Source organism: Salmo salar, chromosome 12 (genome assembly GCF_965601325.2).
Source record: "Salmo salar chromosome 12, fSalSal1, whole genome shotgun sequence".
NCBI classification, from domain to species: Eukaryota; Metazoa; Chordata; class Actinopteri; order Salmoniformes; family Salmonidae; genus Salmo; species Salmo salar.
Window position 1 is genome coordinate 36,261,223 of NC_138302.1, and position 20,809 is coordinate 36,282,031.

At 40.6% G+C, this 20,809-nt stretch overlaps 1 protein-coding gene across 1 annotated transcript; it reads right to left on the reverse strand.

Annotated features, from left to right (window-relative positions):
- Positions 1 to 211: 211 nt before the first annotated feature.
- LOC106564843 (NLR family CARD domain-containing protein 3) lies at positions 212 to 11,462 on the reverse strand. The gene is made up of 7 exons (XM_082958881.1): positions 10,537 to 11,462; positions 10,175 to 10,303; positions 8,176 to 10,015; positions 6,582 to 6,749; positions 6,296 to 6,469; positions 6,133 to 6,179; positions 212 to 5,182 (listed from the first exon to the last, which is right to left on the reverse strand). Exons 3-7 carry the CDS (start codon positions 9,993 to 9,995, stop codon positions 4,650 to 4,652), a joined length of 2,742 nt encoding a protein of 913 aa, XP_082815007.1. The 5' UTR covers positions 9,996 to 10,015; positions 10,175 to 10,303; positions 10,537 to 11,462; the 3' UTR covers positions 212 to 4,649.
- Between the last annotated feature and the right edge of the window lie 9,347 nt (positions 11,463 to 20,809).

The following is a 20,809-nucleotide window of genomic DNA, read 5'->3' on the forward strand; positions in this document are numbered from 1 at the left end:
CAGCATTGTCCCTGTGCCCAAGAACACTAAGGTAACCTGCCTAAATGACTACCGACCCGTAGCACTCACCTCTGTAGCCATGAAGTGCTTTGAAAGGCTGGTCATGGCTCACATCAACACCATTATCCCAAAAACCCTAAACCCACTCCAATTTGCATACTGCACCAACAGATCCACAGATGATGCAATCTCTATTGCACTCCACACTGCCCTTTTTTAATGTATTTTTATTTATTTAACCTTTATTTAACCAGATAGGCAAGTTGAGAACAAGTTCTCATTTACAATTGCGACCTGGCCAAGATAAAGCAAAGCAGTTCGACAACATACAACAACACAGAGTTACACATGGAGTAAAACAAATATACAGTCAATAATACAGTAGAAAAATAAGTCTATGTACGATGTGAGCAAATGAGGTGAGATAAGGGAGGTAAAAGCAAAAAAGTCCATGGTGGCAAAGTAAATACAATATAGCAAGTAAAACACTGGAATGGTAGATTTGTAGTAGAAGAAAGTGCAAAGTAGAAATAGAGATAATGGGGTGCAAAGAAGCAAAATAAAATAAATAAATACAGTAGGGGAAGAGTTAGATGTTTGGGCTAAATTATAGATGGGCTATGTACAGGTGCAGTGATCTGTGAGCTGCTCTGACAGCTGGTGCTTAAAGCTAGTGAGGGAGATAAGTGTTTCCAGTTTCAGAGATTTTTGTAGTTCGTTCCAGTCATTGGCAGCAGAGAACTGGAAAGAGAGACGGCCAAAGGAGGAATTGGCTTTGGGGGTGACCAGAGAGATATACCTGCTGGATCGCGTGCTACAGGTGGGTGCTGCTATGGTGACCAGTTCACACCTGGACAAAAGGAACACCTATGTGAGAATGCTATTCATTGACTACCGCTCAGCGTTCAACACCATAGTGCCCTCAAAGCTCATCACTAAGCTAAGGACCCTGGGACTAAACACCTCCCTCTGAAAATAGATCCTAGACTTCCTGACGGGCCGCCCCCAGGTGGTAAGGGTAGGTAACAACACATCCGCCACGCTGATCCTCAACACGGAGGCACCTCAGCGGTGCGTGCTCCAACAAACTAAAATGGTCCAAGCACACCAAGACAGTCGTGAAGAGGGCACGACAAAACCTATTCCCCCTCAGGAGGCTGAAAATATGTAATACAAATGGTTTTGTATCTGATCCTGTCCGTCCAGAAATAGTATGACATGCCATACTCTTTTTGTCCAGGCAGAATCAGATACATGGTCTACTACACATACTGAGACAGAGGGGTGCTGTTTTGCTCGCTCTGATGCTTTCTCCAGTGATAGTTTCAGCAGACAGGAAGAGGCAAAGTGAGAAGGCTCACTCTAGCCAAAATCTGTCCAGAATTAGCCCAATGCATTTTTATGGGCATATTATGCAGACCTAAGCTTGTAGCCTGCCTTCCTGCCAATGTAGCCTGCCTTAGGGACAATGACTGAGATTGATGCGTCTCAGTCAAATTTAATGATCAATATTTCAATATTTTATTGGACGGGCAAGGAGGTATAGTAATGGTGGGCCAGGCCCCTAAGGCCCGCTGATAACTTCGGCCCTGGTCGTTAGCATTTTGGCATGTTTTTCTAGATTTAAACATAAAACAACATTTATAAAGCAAACATTATCCCTTAGGCCTAGAACAGCAAATATTTCAATTGTTTAAGCGTATGTTGCAGAACAGTGATTACAATATTTTTGAAAAAAATGTATATTAAGCGGGTTAGCCATCGATGACGGAGTTGACAAGTCGCTGACGGAGTTGACAACAGATGCAAAAATATGTCTGTTTTGTGTTTCTAAAAATTAAAGCTCAGTAGAAACATATGGAAAATGATATGGAAATATGGAAAATTATTAATTAAAAAATCCCACTAAAAACATAACTATTCTATCAGATCTTTCAGCACTCTGATGGAGTTGACATTAGACAGAAATCTGACAAAGTTTTTGTTTTACGGAGTGGTATATACAGTAGAAATGTCATTTTTTCTCAGTTGCTTTATGACTCTAAAACCTAATTAAATGTAACATATTTGAACCAAAATGCATATTCTATTTTAATCTATCAGGCAGATAGGGTTGACCATTTATGGTTATGACCATGGTGATTCCAATATTGTTTGTTTAAACCTACCAAAAGTAGAGAACGTTACAGACCATGAGTGGTCTTGTTGCACTACATGTAATGAGGACATGAACAAGGCGCAACAACACGGGGGGTAGCTGACCCTGCTCATTAGACAAATCTGATGGAGTTCACCAAATCTCCGTACATATCTTTTAGGAATCAAAGTTTTGAGATAAATATATTTTTTTAAGTCAGAGAGGGCTATTGCATGAAATTATATATGATCATATTTCAGTTAATATCCATTATTGACACTTTTTAGGATTGTATACACTTTTTTGGAGAGTTTGGAATTTGGATCCTTTGCTCTGGACAAGGGCATTTCCAGGTATAGAGCTGACATGGAAATGAATAATATTGAAAGTATTTAGAAAATTCCAAAAACAAATATTTTCCTTTATAAAAATAAAGTTTCCCTTTCCTTTTTGGACGGTTGGGGCCCTCAAAACTTGTGGGCCCCCCTGCCTTGCGGGAGCTGCAGGGGTTTGTGCTATGCCAGTGACTGCATGGCAAATGGCCCAGGAACACAAGGAAAACACAAAGGACAAAGATTTAAGGGCCAGTACGCCCTTCAGCCGTTGAGGGGCCAAAATGTATCTCTCTCTCTCTCACACAGTATCCAGATAACTGATTACTGGAATGTCTGATAGAATAATACTACTGCAGCCATATCTATTTGAAACATCTTCCCTGAAGAAGACTCTGATGCTATCTTTATGGATGGATGGATGGATGATCTATGTGGTAACTTGTCTGGATTTATCGACCGACAGCCTGTAAGGTCCGGAAAGATTTATCCATATTTTGTTTTGTTATGTTTTGACATCCTCTTGTCTAGTGTTCAGCACAACTAAGAAGCTTCAATTGATGGAGAACACTGAATTCAGCAAATATCTATTTGAGGATCAACCATCCATCAATTCTTGAGTAAGAAGTATCTTCACTGTATAATGCTGAATAGTCTTGTTGATACATTTCAATGTTAAACAAATGACTTTAAATGTCAACACTACAATTAAAATGGCAGAGAGTAGCAGCATCATAGAGGGGGGGATGCAAATAGTCTGGGTAGCCATTTGATTAGCTGTTCAGGAGTCTTATGGCATGGGGGTAGAAGCTGTTTGTTTGGCGCTCCGGTACCGCTTGCCGTGCAGTAGCAGAGAGAACAGTCTATGACTAGGGTGGCTGGAATCTTTGGAATCTTTGACAATTTTTAGGGCCTTCCTCTGACACCGCCTGGTATAGAAGTCCTGGATGGCAGGAAGCTAGGCCCCGGTGATGTACTGGGCAGTACGCACTACTCTCTATAGTGCCCTGCGGTCAGAGGCCGAGCAGTTGCCATACCAGGCAGTGATGCAACCCGTCAGGATGCTCTCGATGAGGATCTGAGGACCCATGCCAAATCTTTTCAGTCTCCTGAGGGGGAATAGGTGTTGTCATGCCCTCTTCACGACTGTCTTGGTGTGTTTGGACCATGATAGTTCTTTAGTGATGTGGACACCAAGGAACTTGAAGCTCTCGACCTGATCCACTACAGCACCGTTGATGTGAATGGGGGCGTGCTCGGCCCTCCTTTTCCTGTAGTCCATGTTCAGCTTCTTTGTCTTGCCCACGTTGAGGGAGAGGTTGTTGTCCTGGCACCACACTGCCAGGTCTCTGACCTCCTCCCTATAGGCTGTCTCATCGCCGTTGGTGATCAGGACTACCACCACCGTAATGATGGTGTTGGAGTCATGCGTGGCAACACAGTCGTGGGTGAACAGGGAGTACAGGAGGGAACTAAGCACGCACACCTGTGTCCCCCGTGTTGTTGTCTACCCTCACCACCTGGGGGCGGCCCGTCAAAAAGTACAGGATCCAGTTGCAGAGGGAGGTGTTCAGTCCCAGGGTCCTTAGCTAGTGATGAGCTTGGAGGGCACTATGGTGTAGTCAATGAACAGCATTCTCACGTAGGTGTTCCTTTGGTCCAGGTGGGAAAGGGCAGTGTGGAGTGCAATAGAGATTGCGTCATCTGAGGAAACGTATGCGAAATGGAGTGGGTCCAGGGTTTCTGGGATAATGGTGTTGATGTGAGCCATGACCAGCCTTTCAAAGCATTTCATGGCTACAGATCTGAGTGCTACAGGGCGATAGTCCTTTAGCAGTGGTGGAAAAAGTACTCAATTGTCATAGTTGATTAAAAGTCAAGATACTTTAATAGAAAATGACTCAGTTTCTACCTCCAGGCCATAAGACTGTTGAACAGCTAACCCCTGGCTGTCTATCTGCACATACTGTAATTGCATCTACCTGCACCTTTAGACTATTTGCACAGACAATCAGTGGTGGAAAAGGTACCCAATTGTCATACTTGAGTAAAAGTATTTGGTTTTAAATAAACTTAAGTATCAAAAGTAAATGTAATTACCTTGGCGTTTTTGGGCACCAGGACTAAGCATTTAATAGGAGTTTGAACTCCTTGAAGAAGACTCCACCGGACACAGGAAGCTATTTTACCTTACACAGGGACACTGAGGTGTTGCACTCAAGAAGCCAAAACCCTGCATAGAGGGGCTCAGTAAACGTGGTGTGGAATGTGTGGAGGTGGGTCAGTGTGTCAGAGGTGACACTGTAGAAGGACAGAGTGCCGGCCGGCCAGTCCAGATACACTCCTACTTTGTGGGAGCTGGAGGAGGGGAAAGGTATGTCAGTGGCACTCTTATTGTGGGAGGCAGAGTAACTTTTATCAGAGCAGTGCAGACTCCAGGACTTGTCATTGGATCCAAGCACACCGTCATCATCCCCCTTGTTCCTGTTGATTCTTTTATATGTCATTCCCATGTAAGACCTAACAGACCACTCTGCTTCCCAGTAACAGCGTCCAGACAGAGCCTCTCTACACAGCACCATTTCCCTTTGTTCAAATCTCTCTGGGTGATCAGGATACGGCTTCTCCTCCAACCATGTCACCTTTCTGTTCTCCTGAGACAGCGTGAGGAGTCTGTGTGCTGTGTTTGGGTCCAGTGTGAGCTCACAAGCATCTGGTGGGGATCAGGACACAATACGTATTTTACAGATCATCAAGAGGTATATTTTTAACATCACTGTGCACCCTCTTACCTGCCGAAACTTCAGGGTGTGTCTCATTATTAGCATATGAACAGAAGAAGCAAAGGAGAGAAGCAAACAAGACATTCTCAGTTGTAAACGGCATCAATGTTCATTGAAACTGTCCCTAATTTACATGCAGCACTGTATAACATGCCACAAACACTGTATTCTGGAATACAGTTGTAATTCACAGCTTAGTGGTGAATTGGGGGAGTTCGCTGCAATGAGCTCACATTTTATTGTAGGGGCTGCTGCACTGCTCTTGCAGTATGATAGGTCCTTCCTTCGATGCAACACATGACGACAAACCATAAATAACCAATGAAAATAGCCTCATCAATAAATGATGTAACGAAAGGTATGGGCTATGTGCTGCATGTAGTTTGATAGTTATAGTTATATCATGAACAAAACAAGAAAGATAGCCATGGCTCTTCAGCAATGTGTGGGTTAGGCTACACTACCGGTCAAAATGCCAAGAGTGCGCAAAGCTGTCATCAAGGCAAAGGGCGGCTATTTGAAGAATCTCAAATATAAAATATATTTAGATTTGTTTAACACTTTTTTGGATACTACATGATTCCATATGTGTTATTTCATAGTTTTGATGTCTTCACTATTATTACTATATATACTATATCACTACTATTATTATTATATTATTACAATGTAGAAAATAGTAAAAATAAAGAAAAAACCTTGAATGAGTAGGTGTGTCCAAACTTTTGACCGGTAGTGTACTTTGTAGTTACTGTGCTACACTGTAAATATAATGTACTGCTTATAACCCATTGAGCTCTGATTTCTGCTTCCATAGAATGAGAGCCAACATTTGAGTCAACATGAAATACACACTTATTCTTCATTGCAGTCAACACACATTTTTTAGGCCCAGGTTTGATCCTGCACTCTCCACCATTTTCCATACTGTAGAGATAGAATAATTGTTTTGAGTGACGCACATATGCACACGCCTACATAACGCATAACTCAGAACAAAGGTATAATTTCTTAATATGGATTTATACAAACCCTCTACATACTTGAGTTTCTCCAGTCTCAAGTGTGGATCCTCCAGTCCAGCAGAAAGCAGTCTCACTCCTGTGTCTCCTAGGTGATTGTAGCTCAGATCCAGCTCTCTCAGGTGTGAGGGGTTTGACCTCAGAGCTGTGTCGAGAGAAACACAGCCCTCATCTGTGATCAGGCAGCCTGACAGCCTGTAGAGAGTTGATCAAGACTTCACACACTGCTACCATTTAGTAATACAGAAAATGGCAGAAGCATATGTTGTTTTTTCACACGATATTCAACAAATACAGGAACATCGACCTTAGTGTTTCCAGTTTACAGTATGGATTCTCCAGTCCAGCAGAGAGTAGCTTTACTCCTGAATCCTGCAGGTCATTGTCACTCAGGTCCAGCTCTCTCAGGTAAGAGGAGTTGAGAGCTGAGGCCAACACTTCACAGCATCCTTCTGAGAGGTTACAATGGTTCAGCCTAAATGATGTGTAAAAAAGAAAATCATAACAGGTTACAACAAAAACACTAACAAGACTGTTTAGTAGTACATACTGGGAATTGCTCGGGGATTCATCCGATAGCATTGAGGAGTTTATCACATCAGTCACGGGCTTCATCAATAAGTGCATAGACGACGTCGTCCCCACAGCGACTATATGAACGTATCCAAACCAAAAACCATGTATTACAGGCAGTATCTGTTCTGGGCTAAAGGCTAGAGCTACCACTTACAAGGAATTGGACACGGACATGGACGCATACAAGAAAGCCCGCTACGATGAGACATCAAACATGCAAAAGGACAATACAGGCTCCAACACTCTTCGGATGTGTCAGGGCTTGCAGACAATAACGGATTACAAACCCAGCCGTGAGATGCCCGCAGAACTCCCAAACGAGCTAAATGCATTTTATTCTTGCTTCAAGGAAAACAACACCCGAGTCTTGCACGAAAGCCCGTTGTTCCAGATGACTGTGTGATCTCTTTCCATGGCCGATGAGAGTAAAACAACAGGTAAACACTCGCAAGGCGGGCCAGACGGAATACCAGGGTGCGTTCTCAGAGAATGCACAGACCAGCTGGTAAGTGTCTTCACGGACATTTTCAATCTATCCTTGTCCCAGTCTGTAATTCCAACATGTTTCAAGCTGACAACCATTGTCCCTTGAAACATCTCCGTAGAGCTCAGAGACAAAATAGTGTCGAGGCACAGATCTGGGGAAAGGGTATCAAACAATAACTCCAAGGTAACCTTCCTAAATGACTGCTAAATAGCCATGAGACTGCTAAATAGTTAATTAAATGGTTACCCAGACTATCTGCATTGACCCTATCTTGCACTGAATCTATGCACATTCACACGACTATGTATGCACACTATATACACTCACTCACTCACACACACTACACTGCCACTCTCAAACAAAACCCACACACATTCACACATAACATACGCACATATGCATACCGACACAACACACATACACACACACACTTTCACACATCATATGCTGCTGCTACTCAGTTCTTTATTTTTACTCTCATTATTATCTGTCCTGAAGCCTAGTCACTTTACCCTGCCTTTACGTACATATCTACCTCAAATACCGCGTACCGCAGCACATTGATCTGGTACTGGTACTCCCTGTATATAGCTTCATTCTTGTGTATTTTATTCCTCTAGTTACTATTTATTTTTTAACTATGAATTGTTGGGAAGGGCTCATAAGCTCTCATTTCACAGTAAAGTCTACACCTGTTGTATTTGGCCAATGTGACAAATAAAATGTTTGTTTGATTTAAATTAATAAAGTCAATTGAGAATAGTAGTGAATAAAACATTATTTTGTAAAAAATAATATTTCTGTCGGATGATTAGTATTTAAATATCCAGGTACTTACCTCACAGTTCTAGAAGCTTTGACCAATGGAAGCAGCTTCAGCAGACCTTCCTCTGATCTGGAGTATTTCTTGAGTTCAAACACATCCAAGTCCTCTTCTGACGTCAGCAACACAAAGACCAGAGCTGACCACTGGGCAGGTGATAGTTTTTCGCTGGAGAGTTTCCCTGAGCTCAGGTAGCTTTGGATCTCTTCCACAAGAGAATAATCATTCAGTTCATTCAGACAATGGAACAGATTGATGCACCTCTCTGGAGAGGGATTCTCCCTGATCTTCTTCTTAATGTACTTGACTGTTTCGATATTGCTCTGTGAACTGCTTCTTGTCTGTGTCAGTAGACCTCTTAAACGATTCTGATTGGACTCCACTGATAGACCCAGAAGGAAACGGAAAAAAAGGTCTAGGTGTCCAGTCTCACTCTGTAAGGCCTTATGTACCGCACACTTGTGGAAGGTGATGGCAGGTTTATATCTGAACATGATCTGCATTTTTCTGATGATGGATTGCTGTTTTGCCATGAGATTTACATTGTTGTTGTTGAATATGAGGAACACATATAAAGCAGCAAGAAATTCCTGAATACTCAGATGCACAAAGCAGTACACCTTCTCTTGATACAAACCAAAGTCCTCACAAAATATTTCTGTGCACACTCCTGAGTATACTGAGGCATCTTTAATATCAATGCCACACTTCTTCAGGTCTGCTGCACAGAAAACAAGATTACCTTTCTCAAGCTGCCAAAAAGCCAATTTTCCTAGTGATAGTATGATCTTTGGATTCCAATGAGCATCTGTCTCACATTTCCCATAATACTTCACATTCATCTGTTTAGCCTGGACAACTACAAACTGTGTGTACATTTGAGTTAGGGTCTTTGGCATCTCTCTAATCTTTTCTTCACCCATTTTCTCTAGAACTGTAGCAGAAATCCAACAGAAGACTGGTATGTGGCACATGATGTAGATGCTCCTTGATGTCTTTATGTGTGAGATGATTCTGCTGGCCAGGTTCTCATCACTGATTCTCTTCCTGAAGTACTCTTCCTTCTGTGGGTCATTGAACCCTCGTACCTCTGTCACCAGGTCAACATACCTAGGAGGAATTTGATTAGATGCAGCAGGTCGAGAGGTTATCCACAGGCGGACAGAGGGAAGCAGATTTCCCTTGATGAGGTTCGTCAGCAGCACTTCAACAGAGGTTGGCTCTGTGACATCATACTTACAATTCTTGCTCTGGAAGTCTAGAGTCATGTGAAACTCATCCAGACCATCAAGGACAATCAAAACTTTGTACTTGCTCTCACTGTAATTTCCTGATCCTTTCAATGTCATAAAAAGGTGGTTGAGAAACTCTTTTTCAATCCCTTTTGCATCTTCGATACATTCATGAAGAATATCTACCAAACTGTGTTTTTCCCCAGTCATTGAATTCAGCTCCCGAAAAGGGAGGGGAAAGATGAATTGGACATCCTGATTTGCTTCCCCTTCCAGCCAATCCAAAATGAACTTCTGCACAGATACTGTTTTTCCAATTCCAGCAACCCCTTTTGTTAACACAGTTCTGATTTGGTTGTCTTGTACGCGTAAGGTTTTAAAAATGTTATTACATTTGATAGGCGTCTCTGGTCGTTTCCTGGATGCTGCCTCGATCTGTCTCACCTCATGTTCGAGATTGACCTCTCCACTTCCACCCTCTGTGATGTAGAGCTCTGTGTAGATCTCATTGAGAAGTTTTGTAACGCCTTGCTTAGCCACTCCCTCAAATACACGTTGACAGTTCTTCCACAGATTGGATTGGAGTTTTTGTTGGCACATCATAACATACCCATCTGAGAGACCTAGCAGTGAATTCAAAATATGAGTTTCAAATCCAATACAACCAGTTTAAGACAAGAAAAAAATATATATTTACAAAAAAAACATATTTACCAAAATTAACAGAAACTAAAATGATTCAATTAATTCACTTTAATTTTGTGTCTCCTCTTATTATTTACCATCTTCTGTAGAGTTTACAGCAGGGTTTGCTGTGGCAATAACAAGGCCTCCAGTCTCATTGCTGTTGGCTGGAGAAGCAGCCTGAGTTGTAGATGTTTTCTCTGGCGCTTCCTCAACACCAACCTCTCCTAAAACAGAAAGAGTAAGGTTTCTATGCAGCACTCTAACAGAGACATAATCACGATAGTTTATCGTCGCTGTCAGATGAAAACATGGAAACTCATTTTTTTATTTTTATGTTTTACATAATCACAATTCAATAAAAAAAAAAAACATGAACTGAATTGTGAAAGAGAAATAGAATAGTAATAACCCTGTACGGTAATAGAATCAGAATGAAACACCATATGATATTATTCACCAGCACTTGGAGAGTTCACATGGATGCTGATGTTAACTGGACCATCAATATGGCAGCCAGTGAGTGCAGGGGAAATGACATGGCCTCCTGTCTGAGCACTGATGGTGGGATGGACAGAAGCTCCCTGATGTGAAATGGTGGATGCTCTCCCAGCATTTTCTTCCTCACCACTGGCATCTCATTAGGACAAAGAGGGGAGGGGATTTGACTGGTTAGCACCCTAACATTATAGGACCCTTTTCCTCTAATAAATTAAGTTTGTCAAGAATGTTGTCTGACTATCAGTAAAAGACAGATGAATGTTGGCAAACATTTGTTATGATTAACTTTATGTGCAGAAATAATAGAACAATTCTGAATGACCTTTTCTACAGTCTGTCATTAACTTCTCAGCTAGATTGTTGTGTTTGAAAATAGCTGTGCAGTAATGCTCCCCATCCAAACTGACAGAGTTTGAGAGGATCTGCAGAGAAGAATGGGAGAAACTCCCCAAATACAGGAGTGCCAAGCTTGTAGCGTCATACCCAAGAAGACTCGAGGCTGTAATCGCTGCCAGGTGCTTCAACAAAGTAAAGGGTCTAAACACTTATGTAAATGTAATATTTCCGTTTTTTATGTTTAATAAATTAGCAACAATTTCTAAAAACCTGTTTTTGCTTTGTCATTATGAGGGTATTGTGTGTAGATTGGTGAGGGGAAAAAAACTATTTAATCCATTTAGAATAAGGCTGTAACTTATTAACAAAATGTGGAAAAAGTCAAGGGGTCTGAATACTTTCCGAATGCAGTGTACAGTTGAAGTCGGAAGTTTACATACACCTTAGCCAAATATATTTAAACTCAGTTTTTCACAATTCCTGACATTCAATCCTAGTAAAAATTCCCTGTCTTAGGTCAGTTAGGATCACCACTTTATTTTAAGAATGTGAAATGTCAGAATAATAGTAGAGAGAATGATTTATTTCAGCTTTTATTTCTTTCATCACATTCCCAGTGGGTCAGAAATGTACATACACTCAATTAATATTTGGTAACATTGCCTTTAAATTGTTTAATTTGGGTCAAACGTTTCGGATATTCTTCCACAAGCTTCCCACAATAAGTTGGGTGAATTTTGGCCCATTCCTCCTGACAGAGCTACTGTAACTGAGTCAGGTTTGTAGGCCTCCTTGCTCGCGCACACTTTTTCAGTTCTGCCCACATATTTTCTATAGGATTGAGGTCAGGGCTTTGTGATGGCAACTCCAATACCTTAACTTTGTTGTCCTTAAGCCATTTTGCCACAACTTTGGAAGTATGCTTTGGGTCAATGGCCATTTGGAAGACCCATTTGCGACCAAGCTTTAACTTGCTGTAACAGTCTTCGTCGTCTGAAGAGGAGGAATCATCGGACCAAAACGCAGCGTGGTAAGTGTTCATGCTTATTTTAATAACTGAACACTAAAACAAAAATAACAAAGAGAATACTGAAACAGTTCCGTAAGGTGCAAACACTAAACAGAAATTAACTACCCACAAAAACCCTGTGGGAAAAGGCTACCTAAGTATGGCTCCCAATCAGAGACAACGATAGACAGCTGTCCCTGATTGAGAACCATACCCGGCCAAAACAAAGAAATACACAAAACATAGAAAAGGGCACATAGAATGCCAACCCTAGCCACACTCTGACCTAGCCAAAATAGAGAACAAAAACCCTCTCTACGGCCAGGGTGTGACACTTGCTGACTGATGTCTTGAGATTTTGCTTCAAAATATCTACATAATTTACCTCCCTCATGATGCCATCTATTTTATGAAGTGCACCAGCCCTCCTGCAGCAAAGCACCCCCACAACATGATGCTGCCACCCCTGTGCTTCACGGTTGGGATGGTGTTCTTCGGCTTGCAAGCCTCCCCCTTTTTCCTCCAAACATAATGATGGTCATTTTGGCCAAACAGTTCTATTTTTGTTTCATCAGACCAGAGGACATTTCTCCAAAAAGTATGATCTTTGTGCAGTTGCAAACCGTAGTCTGGCTTTTTTATGGAGGTTTTGGAGCAGTGGCTTCTTCCTTGCTAAGCGGCCTTTCAGGTTATGTCGATATAGGACTCGTTTTACTGTGGATATAGATACTTTTGTACCTGTTTCCTCCAGTATCTTCACAAGGTCATTTGCTGTTGTTCTGGGATTGACTTGCACTTTTCGCACCAAAGTACGTTCATCTCTAGGAGACAGAACGCGTATCCTTCCTGGGCGGTATGACGGCTGTATGGTCCCATGGTGTTTATACTTGCATACTATTGTTTGTACAGATGAACATGGTACCTTCAGGTGTTTGGAAATTGCTCCCAAGGATGAACCAGACTTGTGGAGGGCTACAATGTTTTTCTGAGGTCTTCGCTGATTTCTTTTGAGTTTCCCATGATGTCAAGCAAAGAGGCACTGAGTTTGAAGGTAGGCCTTGAAATACATCCACAGGTACACCTCCAATTGTCTCAAATTATGTCAATTAGCCTATCAGAACTTCTAAATCCATTACATCATTTTCTGGAATTTTTCAAGCTGTTTAAAGGCACAGTCAATTTAGTGTATGTAAACTTCTGACCCACTGGAATTGTGATACAGTGAATTATAAGTGAAATAATCTGTCTTTAAACAATTGTTGGAAAAATGAATTGTGTCATGCACAAAGTAGATGTCCTAACCGGCTTGCCAAAACTATAGTTTGTTAACAAGAAATTTGTGGAGTGGTTGAAAAACGAGTTTTAATGACTCCAACCTAAGTGTATGTAAACTTCCGACTTCAACTGTATATAAAAATCAACCTTTATCAGTTTACAGTGTAAAAGGGTAAAGACATACATTTAGCATTACACACATTGAACAATGCACATTATATACAGGTTAGTTACCGTAATTTCCGGACTATTAAGCGCACCTGAATATAAGCCGCACCCACTGAATTTAAAAAATATATATTATTTTGAACATAAATAAGCCGCACATGTCTATAAGCCGCAGGTGCCTACCGGTACATTGAAACAAATGAACTTTACACAGGCTTTAACGAAACACGGCTTGTAACAAAAATAAATAGGCTTTAACGAAACACGGCTTGTAACAAAAATAAATATGCTTTAACGAAACACGGCTTGTAACAAAAAATAAAATAATAGCAGTAAGCTTTAGTTGTCTTTTTGCACTGAGTCAATTCCTCACGCTGCTGTTTCCAACGTCTTATCATCGACTCATTAAGACCAAGCTCCCGTGCAGCAGCTCTATTTCCTTTTCCAACAGCCAGATCAATCGCCTTCAACTTGAAAGCTGCATCATATGCATTTCTCCGTGTCTTTGCCATGATGAGGGTGACAAAATGACTACCGTAATCAGAATGATGGGAAGTTTGAGAGCGCTCGATTTAATCTAAACAGTAAACAAAAAAGTTTTTGACCTTAACCCGTTTGGCAATTTCATTGGTCTAATGAAAGCTTCATGCCGCCAAAAAACTGAGCACATCACAGAATGTTTTTTTGGAGAAAAAAAATTTGAAAGCGGGAAAAATCCATATATTAGCCACGTCATTGTTTAAGCCGCGAGGTTCAAAGCCTGGGAAAAAAGTTGCGGCTTATAGTCCGGAATTTACAGTAGTTCAGCAGACTCTTGTCTATACATGTAACAATAGGCCTATGCAAAGAAAGCTCCACCTCTTGCATACTTTTGTTACATGTATAGTACCTTAAGAAAGTATTCATACTCGTTGACTTATTGCACATTTTTCCTCAACCATATACACACAATACCCCATAATAACAAAGTTAAAATGTTTTTAGATGTTGCACATTTATTGAAAATTAAAAAACAGAAATATCTAATTGACATAAGTATTGAACATCCCTGAATCAATGCATTTTAGAATCACTTTTGGCAGCGATAACAGCTTTGAGTCTTTCTGGGTAATTCTCTAAGAGCTTTGCACATCTGGATTGTAAAATATTTGCACATTAGTCTTTTTAAAATTCTTCAAGCTCTGCCTGTGCTTAGCTCTATTCTGTTTAATTTTGTTGTAAAAAAAAACTCCCTAGTCCTTGCCGATGATAAGCATACCCATAACATGATTCTACTTTGACATTACGGGGCATTGTGTGTAGGCCAGTGACACAAAATCTCAATTCAATCAATTTTAAATTCAGGCTGTAACACAACAAAATGTGGAAAAAGTGAAAGGGTGTGAATACTTTTATATTTTATCATATCATCATATTTGAATATGTTTTATTATACTTTTATTGTGTAGCTGTAACGGATTGGCAGTCGTGGTGAAGGAATGAGGCACAGGAAGCAGCGAGGAAGCACTTTTAAAAGTTAGGTTACAAACTATACAAATTGCAACATTGCTATAAATTGCTATGCAGTGATCACAATATAGTGGCTATATACAGGAAAGCCAAAGCTCCAAAAGCTGGGCCTAAAATAGTGTATATGAGATTAAACAAAATATTTTGCTGTGACTCTTATGTGGATGATGTAAAAAAAAAAAAAAATTTGTTGGTCTGATAGATGCTGCACTTGATGAATTTATGAAATTGCTTCTTCCAATTATTGATAAACATGCACCTGTTACGAAACTGTTAGAATTGTTAATGCGTCATGGATTGGTGAGGAATTGAAAAACTGTATGGTTGAAAGAGATGGGGCAAAAGGAGTGGCTAATAAGTCTGGCTGAACATCTGACTGGCTGACTTACTGCAAATTGAGAAATTATGTGACTAAACTCAACTAAAAGAAGAAGCAACTGTATTATGATATTTTCTACATTGTAGAATAATAGTGAATACATCAAAACTATGAAATAACACATATGGAATAATGTAGTAACCAAAAATGGGTTAAACAAATCAAAATATATTTTATATTTGAGATTCTTCAAAGTATCCACCCTTTGCCTTGATGACAGCTTTGCACACCCTTGGCATTCTCTAAACCAGATTCACCTGGAATGCTTTTCCAACTGTCTTGAAGGAGTTCCCACAATTGCTGAGCACTTGAGCACTGCTTTTCCTTCACTCTGAGGTCCAACTCATCCCAAACCATCTCAATTGGGTTGAGTTCGGTGGTTTGTTGAGGCCAGGTCATCTGATGCAGCACTCCATCACTTTCCTTCTTGGTCAAATAGCCCTTACACAGCCTGGAGGTGAGTTGGGTCATTGTCCTGTTGAAAAAGAAATGATAGTCCCACTAAGGGGCTCCCGAGTGGCACAGCAGTCTAAGGCACTGCATCTCAGTGCAAGATGCGTCACTACAGTCCCTTGTTCGAATCCAGGCTGTATCACATCTGGCCGTGATTGGGAGTCCCATAGGGTGGCGCACAATTGGCCCAGTGTTGGCCGGGGTAGGCCATCATTGTAAATAAGTATTTGTTCTTAAATTACTTGCCTAGATAAAGGTTAAATAAAAAGCGCAAACCAGATGGGATAGCGTATCGGTGCAGAATGCTGTGGTAGCCATACTGGTTAAGTGTGCCTTGAATTCTAAATAAATCACAGAAAGTGTCACCAGCAGAGCACCCCCATACCTCCTCCTCCATGTTTCAAGGTGAAAACTACACATGCAGAGATCATCTGTTCACCTACTCTGCGTCTCACAAAGACACGGTGGTTGGAACCAAAAATCTCAAATTTGGACTCATCAGACCAAAGGACAGATTTCCACTGGTCTAATTGCTCGTGTTTCTTGGCCAAAGCAAGTCTCTTCTTCTTAGTGATTTCTTTGCAGGAATTAGACCATTAAGGTCTGATTCAGGCAGTCTCCTCTGAACAGTTGATGTTCAGATGTGTCTGTTACTTGAACTCTGTGAAGCATTTATTTGAGCTGCAATTTCTGAGGCTGGTAACTCTAATGAACTTATCCTCTGCAACAGATGTAACTCTGGGTCTTCCTTTCCTGTGGTGGTCCTCATGAGAGCCAGTTTTATATCGATTGATGGTTTTTGCGACTGCACTTGAAGAAACTTTAAAAGTCCTTGAAATTTTCCGCATTGACTGACCTTCATGTCTTAAAGGAATGATGGACTGTTGTTTCTCTTTGCTTATTTGAGCTGTTTTTGCCATAACATGGCAAACATAATAGGGCTATCTTCTGTATACCAACCCTACATTGTCACACTACAACTGATTGGCTCAAACGTACATGTCACCTTCGTCATAAGGATGGAACCAAGACGCAGCGGGAGTGTGTATACTCATCTTCTTTATTATGACGAAAGCCAAAATAAACACTTGACGAAAACCAAACTACGCAAACCAGTCCTGTAATGCACACAGCTTACATACAGAACAACCACCCACAAACACAAGAGAAAATAAACCCATATAAATATGGCCTCCAATTAGAAGCAATGACAACCAGCTGCTTCTAACTGGAGGTCGTTCCCAAAACTAACATAGAAATAGAAATACTAGAAATACGAACATAGAAATACAAAACATAGAACAATACCCCAAAACCCCGACAACACAAAACAAACACACCCCTGCCACGTCCTGGCCAAACTACAATAACAAATAACCCCTTTTAATGGTCAGGACGTGACAGTACAAAGGAAAGAAATTCCACAAATGAACTAGAATGAGTAGGTGTGTCCAAACTTTTGACTGGTACTGTAGATGGCTGACTACCTCGGGATGGAACCGTCTACCATGCCATGGTATACAAAGTGATCGTTAATAAGCGTTATGGTATAACGTAAGTAAGCTTTCATTTACAGAACTGAGGTTCTTTAATTTTTTGATGAATGAATAAGCCAAAACCCAACGAGGTTCCTAATTTGCTCCTTTAGTTAGGCCTCAAGGTAGGCAAAGGGGTATAATTACTAGGCTATTTTTATTTACTTTAGGCCCGCAATTCTTTTGAAATGTTTATTATATAGGCTACGTGACTGTATGGTGTGTGTGTGTGTGTGTGTTCAGGTACGTGCATATGAGTGCAATATCAATAATGCTTAGGAAAATTTGTAAGATTAGGTTATTAATTTTTCATCCACATGTCCATAGATCTATGTTAATTCCCTTTTTTCAACATAGGACATAGTGAAACTTTTGTTTTTCTTCTTAAAAACCCTTAGTGGGCTTCCTGTTAGTAACATGACAGAAAACAGGGCAGTATGGTTTAAAAAAAAAAAAAAAGTGTTTTATTTTAGTTTAGGGTTACACAAACATCTTATTAATTGTTTTCTTTTTGTGATGCACTACTCAGTATGGGTTAAGTTATTCTAGTAACGAATACTCATGGAGAAACAGGTGTAGATTCACGCACAGAGTCATGCAAGTTGTTTATTTTGCCTTCGCAGAAGGCAGGAATCTTGGTCACAAGCGGGCAATGGTCATACACAGGTAGGCAAACAGGCAGGTGAATCAAAACTAGGACTGAAGGCGATAACTGGTTCTCACAAACGAGCTGGGAAAAGGCTTAGTAGAGTCAAAACGAACAATACCTCACAAAGGCACAAACAGAATGAACTGAACTAAGGAGCTGATGACACCAGGTGAAATCAATAAACAAAAATGAAAGACAGGGCTACGTTCAAGAACACAACGAAACAGAACACAAGGTTGACTAAGAAAATAAATACAGAACCTTACAATTCTTTAATACTACTGTAAAATAAATAATTAATTTAAAGCAGTCTCTTGGAATGTTTCCCCACAGTGGTCATGTGCTCAAGAGGAAGAAAATTCGAACATTCTTAAAAAAGGAAAGGGTTTCAATTGCTTTGCCACAGGAGACTCATTTATCTTCAACAGAACATGATAAGCTGAAGAGGGACGCGGTGGGCCAGGCGTACTTCTCTTCTTTTAGCTGAAACAAAAGAGGCACTGCCATCCTTGTAAATAAAATGTCCCATTTATATTTGAGCACCAAGAGACAGACCCTAAAGGACAATTTATTTTGATTACAGGTAATATACTTGGTAAATGTATATGGCCTGAACACAGACTCGCCCAAATGTATGTCTGCCATGATTGTATTATTTAATCAACACTGCAAGGGACTTGAGTTTATTTCAGGAGATTTTAAGTGTATTTTGGGTAAACTGGATAAATCATCAACTGCTCCAGTCTTCAATCACATAGCCTCAAATAGTCTTAGAAGCATTTGTGATTAATCTTGTTCAGTAGACATATGGAGAGAGCTAAATCCTAATGTCAGAGACTATACTTTCTACTCTAGACCCCATAATTCAGATTCTAGATTGGACAAAAATAATGTATTCCCTCTATTTACATGCATGTTGTCCAGTTATGTGCTATTGGTTCTACAGTCATTTCAGACCATGCCCTAGTGTATATAGATATTGAAATTGGCAAAACAGTCCCCAAAACGAGATATTGGAGACTTAATATGTCTCTGCTTAACAATTAATTGCTCTGTGATGATTATCACATTATTGTCTCGACAATCAGTTCTCTCCTGTCTCAGCTGCAACTATCTGGGATGCTGCTAAAGCAACCATAAGGGGTTATATAATTTCCCAAGCCTCTCTGATCAAGAAGCTTAGAATGGAAAATAGGGGGAAGAAACAACAGTCTCAACGTCAACAGTGAAGAGGCGACTCCGGGATGCTGGCCTTCTTGGCAGAGTTGCAAAGAAAAAGCCATATCTCAGACTGGCCAATAAAAAGAAAAGATTAAGATGGGCAAAAGAACACAGACACTGGACAGAGGAACTCTGCCTAGAAGGCCAGCATCCCGGAGTCGCCTCTTCACTGTTGACGTTGAGACTGGTGTTTTGCATGTACTATTTAATGAAGCTGCCAGTTGAGGACTTGTGAGGCGTCTGTTTCTCAAACTAGACACTCTAATGTACTTGTCCTCTTGCTCAGTTGTGCACCGGGGCCTCCCACTCCTCTTTCCATTCTGGTTAGAGCCAGTTTGCGCTGTTCTGTGAAGGGAGTAGTACACAGCGTTGTACCAGATCTTCAGTTTCTTGGCAATTTCTCCCATGGAATAGCCTTCAGTTCTCAGAACAAGAATAGACTGATGAATTTCAGAGGAAAGATCTTTGTTTCTGACCATTTTGAGCCTGTATTTGAACCGACAAATGTTGATGCTCCAGCTACTCAACTAGTCTAAAGGACAGTTTTATTGCTTCTTTAAATCAGGACAACAGTTTTCAGCTGTGCAAACTTAATTGCAAAGGGGTTTTCTAATGATCAATTAGCCTTTTAAAATGAAAAATTTGGATTAGCTAACACAACGTGCCATTGGAACACAGGAGTGATGATTGCTGATAATGGACCTCTGTACGCCTATGTAGATATTCCATATAAAAATCTGCCGTATCCAGCTACAATAGTAATTTACAACATTAATGTTTACACTGTATTTCTGATCAATTTGATGTTATTTTAATAGACAAGTGACCCAAAACTTTTGAACGGTAGTGTATGTGTTATGGATTTTCAACCTCTGCCATATCTTGGATTCAGAGCTATCTAATAGAACTCAAAGGGTTTTCTTTAATGGGAGCTTCTCTAATGTCAAACATGTAAAGTGTGGTGTACCGCAGTGCATCTCTTGTCTATTTTTACCAATGACCTGTCACTGGCATTAAACAAAGCATGTGTGTCCATGTACGCTGACGATTCAATGATATATGCATCAACAACCACAACTAATGAAGTCACTGAAACCATTTATAAAGAGTTGCAGTCTGTTCTGGAATAGGTGGCCAGTAATAAACTGGTCCTGAACATCTCTAAAACTAAGAGCATTGTATTTGGTACAAATCATTCCCTAAGTTCTAAACCTCAGCTGAATCTGGCAATGAATGGTGTGGCTGTTGAACAAGTTGAGGACACTAAATTACTTGGTGTTACCTTAGATTGTAAACTATCATGGTCAAAACATATAGATTCAATGGTTGTAAAGATGGGTAGAGGTCTGTCCATAATAAAGAGATGCTCTGCTTTTTTGACAGCACGCCCCAAAAAGCAAGTCCTGCAGGCTCTAGTCTCATCTTGATTATTGTCCAGTCATGTGGTCGAGTGCTGCCAGGAAAGACCTAGTTAAGCTGAAGCTGGCCCAGAACAGAGCGGGATGTCTTGCTCTTTATTGTAATCAGAGGGCTAATATAAATAGTATGCATGCCAGTCTCTCTTGGCTAAGAGGAGAGACTGACTGCATCACTTCTTTTTATAAGAAACATTCATGTGTTAAATCCCAAATTGTTTGCATAGTCAACTTATACACAGCTCTGAAACACACACTTACCCCACCAGACATGCCACCAGGG

Excerpts from the sequence above, each read along its gene's own strand:
- LOC106564843 (XM_082958881.1), bottom strand. The coding sequence starts at position 9,995 with ATGATGTGCCAACAAAAACTCCAATCCAATCTGTGGAAGAACTGTCAA. Across the intron at positions 6,750-8,175 it reads AAAGCTTCTAGAACTGTGAG|GCTGAACCATTGTAACCTCT; the intron begins GTAAGTACCTGG and ends CACATCATTTAG. Across the intron at positions 6,470-6,581 it reads TGTAAACTGGAAACACTAAG|GCTGTCAGGCTGCCTGATCA; the intron begins GTCGATGTTCCT and ends AACTCTCTACAG.